The 22,169-nt window shown below is 41.9% G+C and overlaps 2 protein-coding genes across 4 annotated transcripts; one reads left to right on the forward strand and one right to left on the reverse strand.

Annotated features, from left to right (window-relative positions):
* The first annotated feature begins 105 nt into the window (after positions 1-105).
* Positions 106-16,169, forward strand: LOC133166165 (corticotropin-releasing factor receptor 2). 3 transcript variants are annotated; one of them, XM_061296210.1, is made up of 12 exons: positions 106-313; positions 420-539; positions 9,354-9,439; positions 10,378-10,484; positions 11,012-11,129; positions 11,196-11,349; positions 12,020-12,080; positions 12,237-12,309; positions 12,496-12,581; positions 13,265-13,400; positions 13,877-13,918; positions 14,568-16,169. In XM_061296210.1, exons 1-12 carry the CDS (start codon positions 193-195, stop codon positions 14,706-14,708), a joined length of 1,245 nt encoding a protein of 414 aa, XP_061152194.1. In that variant the 5' UTR covers positions 106-192; the 3' UTR covers positions 14,709-16,169. The 3 variants fall into 3 exon arrangements, with proteins under 3 accessions (XP_061152194.1, XP_061152193.1, XP_061152195.1); XM_061296209.1 differs by having other exon boundaries at positions 13,877-14,693; XM_061296211.1 differs by lacking the exons at positions 106-313; positions 420-539 and adding an exon at positions 8,081-8,174 and having other exon boundaries at positions 13,877-14,693.
* A 1,955-nt stretch (positions 16,170-18,124) lies between these two features.
* Positions 18,125-20,797, reverse strand: myl13 (myosin, light chain 13). Its single transcript, XM_061294782.1, has 5 exons — positions 20,602-20,797; positions 19,586-19,613; positions 19,043-19,192; positions 18,717-18,890; positions 18,125-18,432 (listed from the first exon to the last, which is right to left on the reverse strand). The coding sequence occupies exons 1-5, from the start codon at positions 20,707-20,709 to the stop codon at positions 18,326-18,328; spliced, it is 567 nt and encodes a 188-aa protein (XP_061150766.1). The 5' UTR covers positions 20,710-20,797; the 3' UTR covers positions 18,125-18,325.
* Between the last annotated feature and the right edge of the window lie 1,372 nt (positions 20,798-22,169).

Consider the following 22,169-nt stretch of genomic DNA (forward strand, 5'->3'; position numbering starts at 1 on the left):
TAGAAGACGTTTATGACGTTGTCTGCGATGGGGAGCGCTTCTGATTGGCCACCGCGATGACAGCCAAATAGGAGCGCGCGTCCTCCGCTTCGATCGTCAGGGGAGCGAACCGCTGCCGCCGATCGCTCACTCGCTCGCTCGTCCGCCTGCGCTCGGTGCGCGCGCGCCCCACCATCCACATGCACTGGAACCATGGATGCAACCCTCTACCAGATCATATTCGGGGAGCTGCTGGACTTAAATTGCACTTTGCTGGACGCGTTTCAAGACACTTTGTGGGAAAATGCTTCACTTTCACTCTTGGGCACTGATGGTAAGAGGGAGCACTTTTCTCCCCGCTACACTCTTGACGGGGGGAGGAGGAATTGGCAACTCAAATGGAAGCTTTCTTTTTTTTTTTTTTTTTAAATCCCTCCCAGGTTTCTACTGTAACGCCACTATTGATGAGATTGGCACCTGCTGGCCACGGAGCAGCACCGGGAGGATTGTGGAGAGACCCTGCCCTGAGTACATTAACGGAGTCAAGTACAACACTAACAGTAAGTGGTTTTAACACTCGAGGGAAAAACTTCCAGAATTTAGTTTGAGGCTCTGCATGCTTCCCACGCTGTTGTTTGATGCAAGCGTATATGACAGGGAGGGGGTGGCAATTGTTAGCTTACCTCCTGTCACTGAAATAGATGCTCCACACGGAGGTCTGTGTGATGCTACAAGCCACGGCACTTAAAGCGAGATGGCAACTCTTTCTTACAAGCTTGAGTTTTGACTCTTGTGTCAGGGGGAATTAAGGTGTCCTGGATGAAAGAAATCAACAAAACAAACAAAACCAAACCCACAAAACACAATGATCACAAAAATAAAAATCATTTTTCATCCATTTCTAAAGGCCAACCAGTGCCTGGTCATTTTCACCGTTGTGCTAAATTTCGTCCACTCGATTGTTTCCTGGTGTGTTTCATGTCTTGGAATTTCTTTTGTACGCTTCCCCTGACTTGAAAGATATGAGGAGTGAAACTAGTTCAAGAAGCTTCATTTCCCCATGCAGCCATTAATCAGCCATGCAGCAAACACCCATCCATCTGCCTGCTTTATTGTTTCATTTCACCCGTGGGTGTGTTTCTCCGTGATACCTCTGCAATCAACGTTTGAAAGGTGCAGTTAAATATTCAATTTTGTTTGACATACAGCATTGATTGTACATCTCGCTTGTGAAGCCATCAACATCAGAAAATTACGAGTCTCCTCGACAACATGCGTTCGTTGATGTCGTCGCCTTCAACGGGAGGCGTGAGTGCTAATCATTTTGGGCAACACTGTTTTGTCTGCCCTCAAAACAAACTTTAACGCCATCAATATAAATGGCTCCTCTCCTATCCGCAAGGCCATTTTAATTGGCTGTGAATTTACTATGCAAAGCTTCTCTTTAAATGAGTATCATTTCAGGAGGCGCGTGTAAACAATGGCGGCAACATGAGCCCTCGCGGGGATTTCCATGCTGGAGCTGCCGCAGCGTGAAAGCGTAGAAGCTTGACGTGTTTGCTCGTACGCACACGTTTTTTTTTTTTTTTTTTATATAAAAAGGTTTAACAGGTGCAGGCAGGTCATACCCGCGACTGTATGTTGTGACGTTAGTATGTTTGAAGCATTCACGTGTCACAACAAGCCACAAATGCGAGCTCTCTAGTCATCTTGAGACATCCATGACGTGATTAGACAAGAAGCTTCCAAACAAGAAGCTTCCGAAGGTACTGGGGGTTTGCAGAGGAGGCCGAGTCGATGACAAATGAGCACCTAAAACCTCCCTCCCTTGCTTCTCTGACACTACAGCAGCTATTTGCATTTCTCCCCTTTTTCCATATTTGTAGCGTTTCCATTCTGGTTTATATTTGCTATTCTTGAAAATTCAAAAACCCACCAAGGAAATCAGCACGATAAGCCAATACGGTTGCAAATTAATTTTTCAATGCAGTGATTGATTACCAGAAGAAATGCATTATAAAAACATTTCAAAAGAAAAATATTTTTCCTATATTTGTGTGACGCCTTCGGGTTGCTTCCTAATTGCCAATCACGGAGTTGTGACTCGCCCCAGAGCTCACATTTGTCATAGGAAATATGTAACAAACTTAACATTTCATATTGTCAGTATGGATGTTTTTGACCAGACAAAAATGAAAGCACTGACAGATTGAACATGGCCTCTCAGGTAAGGGGATGGAAATTCCCGTCCATGTTTTGCAGCCTGTATGAATATTAATGTGCGTGCAGAGTGCTGTAAGAGGTTTATGCATTTTTTAAAACGGTCCGTGTCCTTCTTTGTGTATTTATAGTTGGTTAAGTCGGCGTAAAACGGGCAAGGTTGGGACGTTTTTAGATGTTTGAAAACATTTTTTTTTGCCACCGTGTGATCTTGTCTGTCAGGCCTCGGGCGAAACAATGTGCCGTTCGTCAGCTTTGCAAAGTCGAGCCGTATCTCGGTCAACCGCTTTTTTTCCCGGCTCGGCGGCTGAGCTAATTATTGTCTGAATTACAATGGCTTCCCCGGATGGTCGCCAACATAGCGGCGCACTCCTCGTTTCATTGTGGTGCCGAGGACCTCTACGCGTCGCCAAGAGTCGGGACGGCTATTGATTCCCTTATCGGGATTGATAATGTCGGAGTCATATCAGTGTGTGCAGGGCCGCGGCTTTTCGCTTTACACTACGTCTGGAATGAGCGATAAGAATCTCGTGGCTTATTATGAAAGTGAAGCAGAGAGACGACAGTGTGTGAACTTGAGTCACCCTTTTTTGTGGCTCACAATAAAAAATGAGCTGAATCGACGTTAGGTGGCAGGGTTGGGGTATCAATAAGGTGAGAATGGGCTTTGAGTTAAGGCTTAGTTTTCACTTGGGGTCTTTTTGCCTTAATTTGATGTGATATTTTGGGGGATTTTATCTAATAATGTCAAGTGAAACTCCATCAAATGAACTATTGTGGAGAAATGCAAGCAAGGACCTGGTCACACTGCTCAACTTACTAGAATAGAAGATTGAAAAATATATTTTAAAAAAATATATAGTTTTTTGTTCAATCAAGTGTCATCTTTTAGGAAACCGTTTGGAAAGACATGACTTTCAAAAACATTGCACGGATACGAGCAAAAGGACGAGCTTTTGATGGAAACGTCGGAGCGAACCTGCATTTTCTTGAAAAGCTGACAATCCATACAAACGCATGTACGCTGACATTTACTATTAGATCAATTTGCCACATTTCAATACACAAAAGCTTTTAGTTCGGTGGCTGCTTCTTTTGAGTGAAGTCATTCCCCCGCAGTCTATGCGAATGGGTCAGTGGGCTTGCTTAGTGTGTATTGCAAACATTTCACCTACCGTTGCACAGCAAGTTCCCCATGAGATTTAATCAGCTGCAGCAGACACCAATCTCCTTGTATCAAATTCAGGGCTTCACCCTGATAGTGTTCCACCCTACCAAATAAAAATAAAAAAAATCCACCGCGTGATCATTTAAATATATAAATAAAAGTGCAAAACAAAAAATACATCCTGATATTGAAGCAAAACTGTTTTTCTTTTGACTGGAGGTGATGTTTCTGTGTTTTATTTTATTTCCACTTAAAGCTGTCACAGCTGCCTTCTTGGCTTAAAAGCTTCTCTGCGGAGCTTTTTGCCTGCAGGTAAGCCCGTTCCACTTGTATTCCATTTTTCATACAATTCTTTGAAGAAGCGCCCCGGCACTTTTCTACATCTGGCGTTGGGAAATGAGTAGCGATCTCCACGAGGGAATGTGGGGAAAAAGTCAAGTCGAACACCGCAATTCTAATTTTCACCAACATTTTAAGGGGCACAATAAATGACTGAAATCGGAGGCTTGTAATTTAAAACAGGTCAAAACCCGTGATCATTGCACTGATAGTCACTAAATGTAATTAATAAGCTCCCACTCAAATGTATGTTAAAGACGGAGATACAAATGTGACGTTACATTGTAAAATATATAAACAAATCTTATTTTTTGATAAGCTGAAGTACGTCTGACATTGACATAAAATGATGGTATGTGTAAGCGTGTTGCTCGTACAGTATGCTCTCATTACTACCCCTGTTTGGATTATTGCCCCCCTCAGGGTCTCTTAACTGTGGCGCATGTCTCTCACCAACTGATTGCGGTAAAAAGCGACTGATGGCAAATGCTCGGCCGGCATGTATACGCCGTACAGGAGCGAAATTCCCTCGTGCGACAAGAGGCCATGAAGAGAAGGCGGAGAGTTAAAGAGCAGCGGATGAGTCATCGGCCTCTCTCTTCCGGTGACCATTAACACACTTGTCATACACAATCCTGTGAAACCAACGATAACATTGCTCAATAAAATGCACTGATGGGGACAGAACGGTGGCCATGTTTGAAATGTTGCTTGGCAAAAAAAAAACTTAATCTGAATCTCGTGGAGTGACAATGGTCGGATGCGCTTTCCTTCCTGTCCTCTGCTTCTTCGCGTGCACTTCCGGGCGACTGACTTCTGACTCTTAAATTCGTCCCGCGGTTAAATTTTCCGAATGCGGGCAAGATTTCCTAACATACAGTTAATCATTTCAGACTTATCTGAGTTGTAAGGACTTTTTATTTTATTTTAACTACATTTCTAAATGTAAGTGAGCTCAAGATGTGAGATTACTACTTTTAATGGGTCTATTAAAAAAAGCCAAATTGTTCACTCTAATAGTGTTTCGCAACCTTTTTTAACCTCCTAATTTTATACTCTTTGGGTAATCACAGTTAAACTTTTCTCCTTGTCATTTTTCTTTTGTTAACTGATGTGTGAAAGGCATTACACTAGTCCTAAATTACCTTCAGGTCACTTCCCTTTCATGTCACAAGAACAAAATGAAACAACCAAGGATTTGCCATTGTAACAATTGAATGCCTTCAAAGCTTAAGACTGTCACTCAAAAGCGTTTTCTAAGCAGATCAGGAAGGAATAATTATGTAAAACACTCCACACTAACCCTCATCCTAATCTTAAAAGATATCAAATATCCAGTTATTGGGCTTTTTCTGACTTTAATCGAACGACAAAGGCAAATGGGGTTTGCTTATCGGTCCGTGTACACCGATTCACTTAATTGTATCTCAAAATCTTCAAACACAACACATACATACTACGTCTTTTTAGTATAAAATATGAATCCATTTGTCTAAACCGCTAATCCTCACGGATGGCAGATAAATAGCTGCTAGCTACTTAGTGACAAGCTAACGTAGACAACGGACTGATAGATGAAGAAGAGGAAATGTATTTTCAGGACTTTTGAGGTTTCGGCGATGTCGATACAACTTTGTGAACCATTCCTTTCCTTCTCATTGTTTTTTTCATTATCCCCGCTAACCTGGTCAAAATTGCAGCCGGCATCCAATTAGGATGCGGACGACCTTTTGTCACTGCCTCTTGAATTTGGGCTCGCATCCGAAGCAGCTAGCTAATCCCTGGCACGAGCGGAAGGATTTCCACAACGTTGCTCTGCGTGTGTCGCCTTTCTGCAAAAAGCTCGACTGATTTGCTGCATGGGCTGAAGCGTGAAAGGCTCACCCTTGATTGCGTGTGAGGGGAAATAGATTTTGGAAGACATTGGTTTCAAGCAGCGCTGTTCGAGGCTTTTGACATGGACAATTCATTTGAGCGAAAGTGAAGGGAACTTTTCATTGCGCTCTGCTGAAAAACATCAAGTCGGGAGGGCAGTTTTGCTTCCGTCTCTTGAACTTTAAAATAGATCCAGACAATTGTACTCATTCTGTCGACTGATTATATGTTAGGAAAACTGACCACGAGAGCACTGACTATAACAAAAAAAGTGCTGATTTGACACGGGACCCCATGCCTTGATTGGACATTGTGCATAGGGTGGCAATTTAACTGTCCTCAGAGATGGGACAGACATTTCTTTTAAACCAGATTTCACCGATTTATAAACTGTGGGTGTTTGCGCCGTTGTGGGGGGGGGCATAGCTTTACCATCCAATGGAAGCGACGCCCCTAATTCTCTTAAAATCTAGGAGTCCATTTAAATGATGATCTCCACTTGCCGATGTACAATTAGCCGCTCGACCCCCGATGGTGCCTCCGTGTGTGACTTGAATGGGTCTTCTCCTCTTTTTGGTCGGTTTGACTTGTCATACGAGTCGCTCTCACTACACCGACAGCAATATGCGCACGTAAAATGCACGTTCAAAACCGACAATCTTAACGATAAGCTTCCCTTTAGCTTGCAACTGACAACCATGTGACACCCAACATAGCCCTAACAGACTCAAATGCAAGAGGAAAGAAGTCCAAGCCTTCAAGAATAGGACGGTAATAGCGCCTGACATGGCTCAGAGGGAGTTTTTTTTTAACTGCAGGGCGTCCTCACTTTACAACAAACCCTTCCCGCGGCGATGATGCAACCTCAAGTCGTTTGTTACCGACTGACGCAGTGCTAACTAAACTCAATTACAGTAAATATTTGTATGTTAACCGAGGACCTCCTTGACGCACTTTCATTAGTAAATGCATACAATTAACATATAAAGCACCTGTAAGAAGAGTGAATTTACTCGCCATAATAACAAGTCCTACTTAGTGGAGTGTGGACATCTGTCAAGGCTGAGCAACCATAATTTGGATAGGCACCAAATTGCCCGCCTTCGTAGACACTCACCTCCTGTTTATCTCTTCATTAAGATTCATGATTAATTCAGCGGAAAATTAAAGAAAATGCGAGCAAAATGTCCTGTGGCTCAAAGGGAAAGAACGAAGATCCAGTTGAGTTGTTGTATTCCTTGGCCCTTCCTTCCGCAGATATCTCTAGAAAGTGTTATTTGGTAACAAATGCAAAAGCACCCGTGGGTGAGAAATTAAACGTGACTTCTCGGCCTATTTCAAAAGAGTGAAGAATTGACTCCGAAGCAGTCTGTACTTTAAAAAGGGTAAGTTTCTATTTCAAATGTATTCTGTGGCAAGCGAGGCATTTTTTTGTCACACATTTCTGTTCTGACTGTTAAGTGATTTTAGCTTCAACGTAAGACTAAGAGCTTCTCTGAAGTGCCACCGTACAGCTCGAGGAACATTTTAGTATTCATAATGTGATGGCCAGTCTTAATTACTGGGTGGAAAAAAAAAAATATGGATGAGACGCCGTTTGCAATCAAGGCCATCTTTCATTTTAGGCTTTATAAACACCAAATTATGGAAAGGCCCTTTTGGATTCTAAGGCTAAAAAAATTAATAAATTTGTGGGCGTGTCCTGATGAAAATCCCTCAAAGCTATATACTCGCGATGTTAATATTCCACCAATTTTGAATCTCATATCATAGATGGAGCCGATCGGTCTCGCCTTGTACGCCTCTTCTCTGCAGTCTTGCTAACTAACATTCTAATATCTTACTTTGAATTATGCCATAATTTACAGCTGCCAGTAATATCTCATATTCTAATTAATATCGGCCTCTTTAAAATAGTACAGACTACAGCTAATAAATTCATTAAAAACAATCCATAAACTACAAATGAGAGAAAAATGATTTGTTGGCTAAAATAAATTACAAATGAATGAGTGATGGTGATATGATGATTTGTGTGTGTGTCTGTTCACCTGGTCTCTGACACGTGTAACACTCTGGCCTTGCTCCAGTTCCCCTGCTGCCTAAGCGAATCACTTTATCAAACTCAAGCCAGCACTGTGGCCTAGTTCACTCTGTGCCCGGCGTGTTAAATTAGATTTCGGCCTGTGAGCCCTTTTAAGTATGCAACTTTAATGTGGCAAAAGCCTTTTCATCATACGGCTGGCTACCTGGGATTTGGATACACGCTTGGGGTGTGTGTGTGTGTGTGGGGGGGGGGGGTCCTGTTTGGGCTGGCTCGTAATGTGGCGCTATGCGTCTGGTTAACAATGTCAACAAATTTCCACGTCAGTTGCGAAGCTCCGATTATGTGCACTTCTGCAAATACTTTTTTTTGTTTGCTCACACGCATATTTGCTTTTTGGTTTAGTCGGCGTGACAGCATTCACTGAGTCACACGCACCTCCTGCGACTGTCAATTGAGAAGGCGGTTGGGTGTCAAATAGCTGGTGAGAAGTCACATTCTGAACACTATCACAAACCACACGCCAACACCACATGGAGGAGCCCGAAAGTGAGAAACTTTCTGATTGGTTCTATTTCTTATTTTGATTTGAAGTTCAAATTGGGATAGCAGCTTCAAGACTGAAAACTCGAATGGTGGAGGGGCGGTGCTACTAGCTAGCTACATTCCGAATGCCTGGAGCAAATTCATGCCAAATGAATAAAATAGCTGGCGTTACTGTTTTTCATGCGTGGTGTGCAGATGGTTGGAAATGCATTTCTCTTGCACGAGTGTCGGGGAATTAGCCGTGCGTCAGTGGAAGAGCTCGCACCCTCCCACCCCGTACTTGTGTTTCAACACCATCTTTGCTTGCTCACACAAATGCGGTGCCATCGTCGCCCGCAGAAGCAGACAAGTCGGGGGAAGCAAAACCCGACTCTAAAATTAGCTCTCGACGACTTCAAGGATGACTTTTTGTTTTGTCAAGTGGCAGCTTGAATGTGCAGTTGAATTGCATCTGGTTGGGGCGGGGTCTTAAGACCTTTTGGTTACAGCACATTGATGCTGCAAATTCGAAATTCCCGATTTCTGTGTAGTAATTTTCATTTGTTTTTTTGCATTTCTTTACATGAAGCCCGATCGGTTGAACTAAAAAGCGTCGGGACCTCCGCACTGTAGGCTGCGAAGAAAATACCCGTCAACGACTTATTGACGTTGACTTCCATCAAGAGTCGCCGACAAAAAAAATCTTTAGTCGTTTAACAACGAGCCTGTGATGAAAAGAAGATTGAGGGGAACGATAAATCACCTCATCCTCGGAGTAAAAACAACAACGTAAAAACGGCAAACTAGTTGCCGTAAATTCTCCAATGAATGACCGCTTCGAAAGTACATCTTATTGCGTGTTGTCTCAAGAAATCACGGAGGCTCAAGCAGAAGATTGCAACAATTACGGTTTAAACAGAGTATATTATTACGCGATAAAAACATTGCTGTCATTTATTGCTTTGGCTTGACTGGCCTATTCTCGTTCAACAAGCTGACAAGTTTAACGTACTCCAGATTTTTTGTGATAAACTTTGACCTTGGCGTTGAGCTTTCGGGACACTTTTGTTTGTCCAAATGGCATGTGAGAAGTAATGACTCACTTTAGTGACTCAGGGCGGCTGATTGCAAATACCATTTCGATGAAGTGCGCGTCTTGGAACCTCGTTTGTTTGCGATAATTGCATTGTTGTCTCTTTTCAGGGAGCGCATACAGAGAATGCATGGAGAACGGCACATGGGCGCTAAGGAGCAATTATTCAAATTGCATGCCCATTTTGTGGGAGAAGGTAAATGCTTATTTTGGTTCTATTTTTAAAACGCCACCTAAAGGAAATGCATTTGTCTTTAGTGTCGCGCAATTACACACTCGAGATCTTTTGTTTTCCCAACCGTCTCCGAATGCATGACGAGCGCAAGGCCAGCCGCGATATGCGGCACGATCGCTGGTGTATTTCTGGCTCTTGCTCCATTTTTCCTCGGACAAATTTAGACATTTGAAGTGTGTCAATGGCGTTTATTTTCCCTCCTTGTACTAAAAGCGCTAGGATAACAATCTTGGGTGATGAGGCGAGTGACACATTTTCAGGAGCGTGGCAGAAAGGAAAAAAAGGAGTAGTGAGTGACATGGATATTGTTGGATTAATATCAGAATTAAAAGTCTTTTTAATTTACTGTCACAATATCAGTTAAAAAAACAACACTGATGTAAATCCTAAAAACTACTCTTTTTTTTTTCATATGCTCAGTTGTCTAGATTTGGCAAAAGACTCCCTTGTTTTCTGAAAACATTGCAAAATAACTAAACCCAACCTCAGTTGGCGCACTGGCATGAGAAGTGCTCTCGACATCTCAATGATGCTACATGATGCTAGCAAGTTTGACATCCCGCCAACAGCATATTGCTAGCCAAGTTGTCGGCTAGCCAGAGTGTGATTCAAACACACGCTTTCCCTTTGCTTGTAGGTTTATTCAACCTCATGTTATTCTATTTTAGTTCAATTTTTGTGCTTTTTATGTCCGCGTGATGCTCTTTCAAACGTGCGAGCATGTCTGACATCCTGCCAACGGCATTTCGCTAGCCAAAATGGCCACTAGCCGGTTGTGGCGCTGTACTGTTGAAATGTGGCCAGAAGTTGTTTTTGTTTTTTTTATATACATATATGAAAGAAAAGGTTATATTGTTTGGATGTAAATGTGTGGGGGTGTTTCCAATGTTGTGTTTCAGAGAATGTATCCTGTACATTACAAGATAGCGCTGATCATCAACTACCTGGGCCACTGCATCTCTGTGGGGGCGCTATTAGTGGCCTTCATCCTCTTCTTGTGCTTAAGGCGAGTACAGAAATAGTTCACAAACATCTCCATGCGTGCCATCTCAGAGCAGCAGATGTTCTGGATTGTTCCTCTTCTATTCTCTCCCTTCCTTCCTTGTTATAAGGTCGCTGATTGCGGCAGCTCCGTGCTTCATGCATGTGTGCTGTAGATGAATGTTTCCTTTCTCCTCCTCCTCCTCTTCAGCAGAGCCTTTGTGATTCTTTGCATGTCCTGCTCGAAACGCACAACTACACCTGCTCGGACATTGTGGGCCTCAGCTGCACTGTTAGCGGCGAGCAGCTGGCAGCCGATAAAGGCAGCAAATAATCAATACTCGGTGGGGATTTCAAAAGATGGCAACCGCTCGCGTTTGTGCTTCGACGTGGGCTCAAAATACTTTCATCAGGTTTCCTTAAAATAAAATTTCATCCATCCATTTTCTTCTGCTTATCTGGTCGAAAAACCAACTTCTCTCTCCCCAGCAATCCCAAAGCGTTCCCAGACCGGCCATGCGACGTAACCCATCCAATGTCTCTTCTTCGTAGGAGCATACGATGTTTGCGCAACATCATCCACTGGAACTTAATTACCACCTTCATCTTGAGGAACATCATGTGGTTCCTGCTGCAGTTCATCGACCACAACATCCACGAGAGTAACGAGGTGGGCGTCGCTCACTCTGCGTCCGCTTGGCTGATTGCTGACGCTTGTGTCATTCACGTGCGCCAGCCGTGGTGTCGTCTGATGACCACCGTCTACAACTACTTTGTGGTCACCAACTTCTTCTGGATGTTTGTGGAGGGCTGCTACCTGCACACAGCCATCGTGATGACCTACTCCACCGATAAGCTACGCAAGTGGGTCTTCCTCTGCATCGGCTGGTGTAAGTTGTCATTTTACCATACTCAAAAACTAAAAATAAAATATCATGACCTTTTGCTGTTCCACTGGCCGTTTGCACTCGAGTCGCATTATTATTTGGGAGTCTGTCTCGGCGCATTTCACCGGCGGGCATACGAAAAGTAAACCTTGTTGGAGGTGTCCCTGACATTCTTCGTCTTTATGTCACGGTCATTGTGATTATTGTGATGTCATTATAATTGGGAGAGGAGGAGGGGGGGGGGGGGAAGCGCCTCGAGGTCCGGCAAATGTGGCGGTGCTCGAGTTAAACAACAGATGAGACAGATGCGAGCTCATCAGCGCTGGCAGGCAAATTGATGAGATTGTTCTTCGAGATCCAAACGGACGAGTTCGAGGGAAAAGGATCCCGCATTTAGGTTCAGTTGACGGAGAGAACTCTTGAAACGGAAATGACTCGGTAGTCATAGGAGCCAAGCACATCCATTACTTTAAATTGGGAGTGTCATTTGGAAGAATCTCCGTCTGCTTCGTTTTGGAAAGATGATTTTTTTTGTACGTCTGACTTTATACCCACGAGCACGTGGGCATATTTCATTTCTAACGGGAACATGTTAATACATTTTGTAGAGTAGGTCATTTGACTTTTGGAAATGGTGAATTTTTAGTCACTTGAAATTTGCCATCCCTTTCAGGTATCCCATGTCCAATAATCATAGCCTGGAGCATCGGGAAGCTGTATTATGAAAATGAAAAGTAGGTGCATGAATTATTTAATTTGCCTGATAGCAGTCGTTTTTTAACTTGACCGGGAAATGGGAAAAAAACAACACGATTTTGCATGGATTTCGTAACAGCTAATTAAAAAAGCTAACTCTTGACAACATTCAAATGTACTGCTTGCCTCTACAGGTGCTGGTTTGGGAAGGACCCAGGCAAATACATTGACTACATTTACCAAGGGCCTGTCATTCTCGTGCTACTGGTCAGCATCACTCCAGGACTCTGTACTGCGCATTTATTGTGTTTGATTATTCGGAAAGTTGGAAGAAAATTAGCACTCGGCACCAATTTGCCGATGCCTTTCAATGAGGGCAGAGCAAAGTCTCGAATGATCATTTCTCAGTTTTGCTTGAAAAAAATACTTGATTTTTTTGTCTTTCTTTTCTAGATAAACTTTGTTTTCCTCTTCAATATAGTCAGAATACTGATGACTAAACTGAGGGCGTCGACCACCTCGGAAACCATCCAGTACAGGTGAGCGGGCTTTTTCTTTGGCTTCTTTTCATGCCAAGATTGAAAGGCTTTGCTAGCTTTAGAAATATCTCATAATCGCGGCTTTCAGAATGATGCGTTTCCGCAGTCGATGGGATTCCATTCAAAAAATATTTCACTGACTTTAATAACGTTATTTCAAGATGTCTCCCCCCCCCCCCTTTTTACTCGAAAGACTATTAATTTCTGTGAACGCTTTTAATGCTTGAAAGAGACAGCGCGTTTATTTCGATCAGATCTCGTGTTGTGAGTAGCTCCGGGAAGCATTCTTCATATTAACCGTGCTTCATTAGGCCCGTCCGTTTCACAGGGGAGACTCGCCCGCCATCTGGAAGCGCAATATTTTCATTTAAAGACACGTTAGCAGCGGACTATTTTTAGAGAGGAAAAGATCACACTTCATCTCGCATCTTTGTTTTCGCTGGCTGCGTTAATGTGATCATGTGTCAATCTGTCTGAGTGCCTTATTGTAAAATCACTGATTGGCTGTTGACCACAATTTGCTAAGCAGTTCTTCTCCTTCACCCGTACAAACACACACACGAATGTCGGAAGGGATGACTCAGCATTTCACGTTAGGTACTACATGACCCAACAATTTATTTTATTCGTGACATCAATTTTAGATTTTTTTTTTCCTTTTGGCCTTGCTGATCCCTCTGCAGAAAGGCAGTGAAGGCCACGCTGGTGTTGCTTCCGCTTCTGGGCATCACCTACATGCTCTTCTTTGTCAACCCGGGCGGGGACGACATCTCGCAGATCGTCTTCGTCTATTTCAATTCCTTCCTGCAGTCCTTCCAGGTAAGCCGGGCGCCTCAGGGGGCCGAGTTCTCCGCGTGACTCACGCCGACTGGGTCTCGTCAAAACTTTTTTTTCCTCCGGGCGTGTGTGTGCGTGCGAGGATTTTGCGGCGGGGGAGGATAATGCGAGGGAGGACGATATCCTGATGCTTTTCTGCGCTCTCAACTGTCACAAATAAGTTGCCCATGTGGTCATGATTGCTCACCTAGGGCTATTTTTTCAAATCAAATCATGTACTCTTTGAGGAAGACTCAAAGAACTCTTCTAGGAGGTTCTTTGACCCAACTTAGTAAGATATAAGTACAGACACAAACAATGGCCTAAACCGTGGAGTTATTGAAAGCTAAGTGTCACGTTGGGATTCACACCATTTGCCAAATGTCTTTCATCGTGTGGCGAGCAATAATGTGTCATTAGTTAGCGTGATCTAATTGCGGCGTGATTACACCGTATGGCGCTGATATGTTTTTCCGCAGGGCTTCTTTGTGTCCGTCTTCTACTGCTTCCTTAATGGGGAGGTGAGTTCATTTATTCATTTGCAAAAATTTGGTCAAATGGAAAATCCCTGCAGGATTTCTTTGTTTATCCGAGGCAGGTTTAACTCAATCGCGTGTGACGTAACTTTCATTAAGAAAGACACAATCGCGGCTGACGTAGCTCGATGCATTTTCATGAGGTTGTTTAATGCAATCAAACTCTAATTGGGTCTCGTCTCTGAGTGCATTTGCGAGCTTGCCGACGTTAATCAAATACTACCCGACAGTCGGCGTGCGGAGATGAACGATCAGCTCCTGAGTCTCTATTCAAACATTGGCTGCCATTGTTGCGTGCTAATGAGCAAAAATGCTAATGTGCTAGTATGATGACATTTTTAGTGTTAATGAGAAAATACTAGGGCTGCAACCAATAATTGATTAACATCCATTATTTCATCAAGACATTGTTTAATAGGATTGAGCTTATTTTGATATCCAACCTTTAGTTATTTTATAAAAAAAACGTTATTTTAAATTGACTGTGAGGAAAATGCACAAAAATAAATTCCGAAATTGGTTTGGTCCCGAACAAATCACAATTTCATATTCCATACTAACCTGAGAAGGTTTTGATCTTACCTGTGTCGTGCTTGATGGCAGTTAAGTCGACAAGCTTTTTTTGTTGCCGCAGGTTCGCTCGGCGGTGAGGAAACGCTGGCACCGGTGGCAAGACAATCACGCCCTGCGGGTGCGAGTTGCTCGAGCCATGTCCATCCCCACGTCCCCAACGCGGGTCAGCTTCCACAGCATTAAGCAGACCACCGCTCTGTGAAAACACACACACTGGTTAACATGCGTGGTAGGGACCAGCAACCGCACTGGTGAGGTCATCGGCTCTAACGGCAAACGGCTGTCCAACGGGCATTTTATCAAGAACCGGGACGGCGGACCAGGGTTTCAGCGCCGTCTTGGCTGGCGTGAAGCGGGTCATTGGTGGTTGTGGTCATTGTTCCTTGTATTGCCAGCCATTTTGGAGCATTCAATACTTACAGAATATCGAGTTCTGTGACAATATAAGCCCTCCCAAAAGAAAGAACAGCGGTTTGTTCCACCCAAAACAAAATCTTAAAAAGAAACGTCAAGCAGAACGGCATTTTGATGCTAATATCTCTTTTTTTTTTTTTTTACACTAATAACATCATAAAATAAAACAAACTAGACTGGAAGGGCTTTTAATGGCAAAATAACTTACTCAAAGATATACAACTATGAAACGTGCCATTATTTACTGTATCGATATGCATGGATAAATAAAAATGCATCTCTAAACATAATAAACAACGCATAAATAGGCCAACCAATAAAAAGTAGACAACATTTTCAGAGGTACATATGTGAAATTAGCAGAATTGTGCTATAGTTAGCCAACTGTGCTCATGCTATTTTTGACAATATTTATATGCGGCGCTAGCCACATTTAAGGTTTGACAAAGACAAACGTGTCAAACTTCTCATCTTGTTTACATGATCTTTTTATTTTGTGCTGTTTTGAACTGTAAATGAAAGACATTTATCATGGAAAGTGGTTCGATGCTTATGTTTCTTTCACTGTATATTCATAACTCTTAATATGGATTTGTAAAGTGTACATTTGATCAAATTAGTATTTTGTACAAGTTTAATACATCACCCAGGGCATTGCGCTGTATGTACACTTGCTGTATGGGAACCGTCGTAGATGTTGTCCAGATGATACATTTAATATAAAGTCGTGCCTTGATTTAGGAGTTCCATTGTTCCTCGATCACCGTCTCTATCTCAAAACACTTGTAAATCTTATCTAAAAAAATACCCTCATAAGTCCGGTCACTCAAAAGTCAGGGTACCAATTCTATATAAATGTGTGTGTGTCATTGTGTCATATGTGTGTACACAGATGTATTATCACTTAATGGTACAAAAATGTCCACATGTAATTGTATTTTTGTTGAAAGAAAGAACAAAATCATTTGTTCCAAACCTGCCAAAGAGGACTCCAACATGTTACGTCAAGACCGTCTTATGAAAAGCATCTACAAAGTCAAGAAAGACAAATTAGTATATTCTGGTGATAACCTTGTTTATCACATTTGATATATACTGTATATAACGTGTATATTTGACGCGCGGATTTGATGGAAAGCAGTTTGCTATCCCACCTGTTTTGCCTTACAAAAAAAAAAAAAAAACGTGTGCGTCTGTGTCTAAATGACATCCTTGTCAATCAAAAAAGAGGAGTATTTCAATTAAAAGATAAACTTGGCATACCTTTGTGCTCTGGTTTCTCTGTTACCTACCTGCTTGGGTTGCTCTCTCGCTAGATGTTAGCATACCAACTATTAGCATTGTACCTGTTTTAGTAGACTAGAACTTTAGCACATCCATTTAAAAGCTTCTAGAATTAAATATATTGGTCCATTTAGCCTGTCATTAACTTCTATGGAAAAAGTGCTCACGTAATACCATTTCCTGGTTAAATGGAGCATAAAACTCACTACACATCCTCGCATTAACGCCCCCCATGAGCCCACACACTCCTTGCTGCAACCCCTTCCTCAAACAATTAACTGGACACAATAATAATGGTTTGTTGTGTCAAATCCTGCTTCCCATGCTTGAACGACAGTAGGAGAGACCTGACGCAATGGCAGTGTCCAGTCGCAGTAACATAACAGTACAGTACACTTAATTGTGCCCATGGCGTCTTTGTGTCCTCCATAGGCGTCGCGAGCAATTAGCTCCAACGCAAAAGGACAGAGGTCGTGTGCGCATGTTTGCATCCATTTAATGGCAACATGCATGAAAATATATGGTTCTTGTATTTCCTGAAGAATTCAAAACATTACTTAAGTGGTTATTTATATAGATAGTTATGATTATTTTGTAGAAATAATTACTTGCTTCATTTTGAAACTGCTGTGGAGAATAAAATTAAACAACACCACCCTCGTGTGGCTGAAGAGAGTTACTACTACAGTACTTCATAAATAAAACGACTTCCCTGCTAGACATTTTTAGTATTAGAATATTCCAAAATTAAATACCAATATGTCCGTAAACTACTTTAAAATAAAATGTAAAAATACTTTGTTCATGTTGCCATTTTATACAGTATTTACAACATAGTGAACATCTGTGGAATCTATTTATGGTCCGCCACCTTACTGCGGGTGGTTTTTAAAACCAATTATCCGCGATAAACGAGGGATTACTGTAGTTTATAATTAACATGATTTAATTTATTAATTAATTATTTCATTCATCTAGCGCTCGCAATAGACATAATAAAAATATACATGCAGATATTTAGAAACAAAAACAGGTCGTATGCCGAATTCTGAGTCAAGTGTTTTAGTTGAGTGTCTTGTTGTTGGTAAAGTGGTCAAAAAATAACGATAAATAAACTAATTATTGTTGTTTTATTGGGCATAATAATCTAGCAATGAAGCGTGAAGCATGAACTCAAATTACATACCTGCAAATCAGTGTGACTTCTTCTGCTGCTTTTGCGAGACCAGTTCAGATATGCGTTATCACGAATTTACACGACATTCAAGTGTGTTTGGACCTCCGCAATGGAGGCTCTGCCGAACCCCCGAGACCGACTCACCAAACCCCTAGGGTTCGATCGAACCCAGGCTAAGAACCACTGAGTTAGCCAAAGCTAGCGACAAGACCCCGCCATTCCTGTTCTATTTCCGGTGTCAGGTTACGTCAGTGCTTTTATGCTAGTAGGCTAAAAAAAATCGTAATATAAGGTATTGTTAGAATGTTTAAATTATTGTTATAATGATGCCATTTAGTACATTTGAAATAGTAATTTAAAGTATTTTTGTGATACAAAAAATTATTTTCAAATATATTTGTGAATAATTTGAATAGAATTAAAAAAAAAAAACATTATTTGAAATTATTTTTAAAATTAAATGACATGGTTTTATTTGTAAACATAAAGTAACTGTAGACCTTGAAATACCAATATCTCATGTCATTCTCTTCCGCTTATCAGGGCGGCAACTTAAGCAGAGAAGACCAGACTTTCCTCTGTCTAGCCATTTCAAAATACAAATATTTTAATATGAATTTATAATTAAAATATAGTTTTGTAAATAACTAATCTTTTTTCCTAGGTGTTTTGTTTAATATAAGGCTACGCACAATATATAATCAATTAGGCCTCATTTCAGAAACAAATACACATTCAAACCTTTTTTTTTTTTAAATGTTCTGTATTTCTTCTCTTTCTTGCTTTCTTTTATGAACAGGGCAATTATCTGGTACTACAGAGACTGATATGCACTCTTAAGATGTTCTAGTTCCAGTGAAATGAGGAAGGAAAACCAGTACAATCTGTTGTCATAATAATGCACAATAAGGCAGCCCACAGGGGACTCCAAAATCATGTTTCGTTCAAGAGGCCATGAGGTATTTGACAAAAGCCTCATAATTGATGCATCCGTTGGCATCCTCTTGGTTCTGCATCAGCTGCTCCACCTCATCCTCACGCATCTTCTCACCTAAAAGATCGTCAAATTCTCAATTTATCATGACATCATTGGATCGGACTACCAGTTTTTTTTTCAAAGTCTTTAAATACACTTTTAAAATAAACACGTTTAATATCTTGAGGAAGAGAGTGTACCGATCCCTCTGTTTACAGTTAACAAATCCAGTTCTATTAACATCTAGTGGCCGATAGTGGAATTACACCCACAATAAGCAGGCGCTATAATATTATAGTTCTAGTGGGACCGTGGATGCGCAATTGAGGGGAGGGTGACTTAACTTGAATGATATTTACCTAGCGTAGCCAGCACGTGTCTCAACTCAGCACCCATGACGGTGCCGTTGCCCTCTTTGTCAAACACCCGCAAACCCTCCACAAAGTCCTCAAATGTGCCCCGGTCTTTGGCCTTGCAGATGTGTTGGTGGATTGGCAGGAACTGCTCAAAGTCCAGCATCTTGGACTGCATTTCTGCAGCAGATGATGTTTGGTTAGGTCCATGCTAACACTCAAACACTCATTCGCTCATTCACACCCCAGCAATGTTTTATATTTTACTTCCTGGTTCATGAGGGACCCCAGAAAAATTCTCGCTAAAGTGTAAAGAAGCGAACTTGACACACCTTCAGCTTTGGGCTTCCCGAGGACATACATAATCTCCGCGTTGGTGGGATTCTGTCCCAAAGCTCGGATCAGATCACCACACTGGTCGTAGGTGATCTTCATCTCGCTGTTGGGAGTCCTATCGAACAGTTGGAATGCGTCTTTGAAGTCTGTTAGAGCAAAATAAATTTAAAAAGCAGCCACTTTTAATAGCGTCAAATATATCCCGCTGGGTCATTGCGACCTGTGACAATGAGGCGCTCTAAAGCAGCCTTGCTAGCACAAGCCCCGGCCCACACGCAGGCTATCAAGTGAGACATGTTTTTTTTTGTTTTTATAATGTCCTCCCTCCTTGCTCTTTTGCCTTCTCTTTGCACACTCACTCACAGCTGACCACGAGGCACTCGAATTGAGCCATACCAGGAGAGTGTTGAATTGCATCACTTAGCAGGAGAGGACTGATGATCAGCTGTCGTCTCAATGTTTTTCCACACGTTAGTCACGAGATAGACCCTTCGCCCTTCAACAAAATAGCGTGCACGATGAAGGCCTTAAAAGCATACCTTCGATTTGCTCGGGGGTGAATTCCAGCTGGCGAGACAAAAAAAGGCCACGTATCAGATTAAAAAGGTTGAAAGAAACAAAATAACAATAGCAGCGCGGTTATCAGATCGAGTTGCAGCCCAGTTGTCATCGCCGTGTATTGTCGCTGACCTTGGCGCCTCTATCAGCGACCGTCTATTTAATTTTAGGACATGCAGTGTGTCAACGCCGCAAGGTTGGGGGTGGTCACACGAAAACCAGGAGCTCATGAGTGCTACTAATACAAATCAACCTGTCAAAAGGCATTAGCAAAACTGGCATGTTCTATTTTTTTCTATTGGGGTCGGATTTATCAGAGGGATAATACTATTTTATAAAACGTCACGTTTATTCTTTTATCTGTCAATAAATGTAAATAATCGCAAATTAAAAATACATCAGTCGCAAGGTCTCATTTTAATATGTCTTAAATCGGAGACAGCGCTCTGGCAGCATCATAAGGGATTTAAAGAAAATACAAATATGTATTGTCATTGAGCCAAACATGAGGTTTTGATTTTTTTACACACACGTTTCATATAAATATTGTGTGGCTGGCTGGATATTCTAAGAGATCGTGTGGATTTATGCCAGACTACACCATTTAATAATACAAAGTAATATGGCTGCCAATGTCAATATTAATAAACCTGCACTACCGTGTGTTCTTCGCTAGATGTCACTGTTTCTCCTTCCAAATTTACTTGGCTTTTCCACGTTGCTCCTACTTTATTTTATACACATTTCTCTGACTCTAATTCTGATAAAGACACCCCGATGTCTTGATATTGAAAGCCTTATTAGTTTTTTTAATGCATAATATGTTGTCAATAATGTACAACATAGCGCAATCCTTCATCGTAACAGTCCTAAATTCATTTAATTGTTGGGCATTTTAATCTTGATGAAATCACCCAGCGTTCACATTCCATTTTTAATCCCTTTTGAATTACAGATGAGAGTGTTTTTAGTTTGTTTGTTTGTTTGTTTGTTTTACCGTGATAGATGAGGAGTTGAACACGGGGGTCTTAGGGCGCTCGGGTTCTGGTGGCGGTTTGGGAGCAGCAGCCGCAGGTGCGGGCTCGTCCTTCTTCTTTGGAGCCATGGCGAGATGCTGTCAAGTGGTGATGAGGCTCCAGCTAGAAGTGACTCGTGCTGGCCTATTAGGTCTCTTTATCTGGATGGTCCCAGGTGCCTTCTCCACCCCTTACATGCCTGATGGGGCTGCCAACAACGGTGGACACTCTATAAAAGGATACGGCTTTGAGATTCTATTTAGGACAAAGTTCCAAGTGGGCGTTGACACCATGGGGATGTTAGAAAAGCACGTTTGATGGAATCTAATACATTTCAAGCTACTGCCCTCACCGACCTCTTTGTAGCAGTGACCTTGCTGGTAAAAGATGGATTGCAAGTGAGTTCTACTCACAGAATCAATAATAATATATTTCTTCAAAAAGAAAGAAAGAAAAGCCTATTGATGGATGATGTTTTTTCAGGTTTATAACACAGAAAGCAGACACTTGGGCCTTGTTGATGATTATCACTAAAAATGAATGCAACGCACGTTCTGTCTTATTTATTCCAAATCATGCATGGCCACTGAAATCAATGGACATGCCAAATCTGTTATCACACACAAAACAGCAACAACAAAAAACGTTTGTGATGTGTTTTCCATTGAAAAATAAAAGCAATCTACAATATAGCACTGTGTCTAAAAATGAGTAATATTGGAAATGTAAAAAAAAAAAAAGTGTCTGTCAAATCATTTTGGTGCTCTTGTTGGTTCCTGCCTTGTTTTTTTTTTTGGGGGGGGGGGGGGTACAGTATAATGCAGTTCTACACAGTCCAACAAATAAGCACATGAAATACCCATTAGGATGTCACCAAAATACTGTTTATAATTCACTGTGGACAAAGCCGAAAGGACAGCGCATTCATAATATGATAACTAGCGGAATATTAAATCACGGATCTGCTGCATCTTTATTTGTTTGGACACACTGAACAGTTTTGGTTGTTGTTGCCGGATCTAACAATTATACTCAAGTTGTAAAATTGAGTAAAAATACTCATTCACTGCCATTGACGAGAATAGACGTCATCACGCGCTGGGCTGACAGTAAATGAGTTCATATGTTAGTTAATAAAAACAAATTCCATCATATTCCGGAGGTGTGTGTTTATTTGGTGCTGATAAGAATGAGGATCACTCGGTCTTAATGGAGGTCGCTCCTCTACCCAGTGCTATTGTGGCTCATCATTATCTTTAAATAGCTAATGAGAAAGTTGACTCATGGACAACATATGTCACAACGCAAGTGTCCCGCGCTGCCCACCGGGTGCATGTCACTGACACACCGGCGTTTCGCCACATGAGCAACTGCATCCCTTCAAGCTTTCAGAGCATCCAAGACACTTTGCTATTCTAGAGCGGGCACCGCCGTGCAACTGGCACGTCGTGTGGAAAGCCTCCTCCGGGCCGCAACAAAGGCGATTGTTTGCACGACCTTGGAAGCAGCTGTTCACTCTGTAGTGGCTGTTACGCAATTCCCTCGGAGC

The sequence above is a fragment of the Syngnathus typhle genome, linkage group LG13 (assembly GCF_033458585.1).
Source record: "Syngnathus typhle isolate RoL2023-S1 ecotype Sweden linkage group LG13, RoL_Styp_1.0, whole genome shotgun sequence".
Lineage (NCBI taxonomy): Eukaryota > Metazoa > Chordata > Actinopteri > Syngnathiformes > Syngnathidae > Syngnathus > Syngnathus typhle.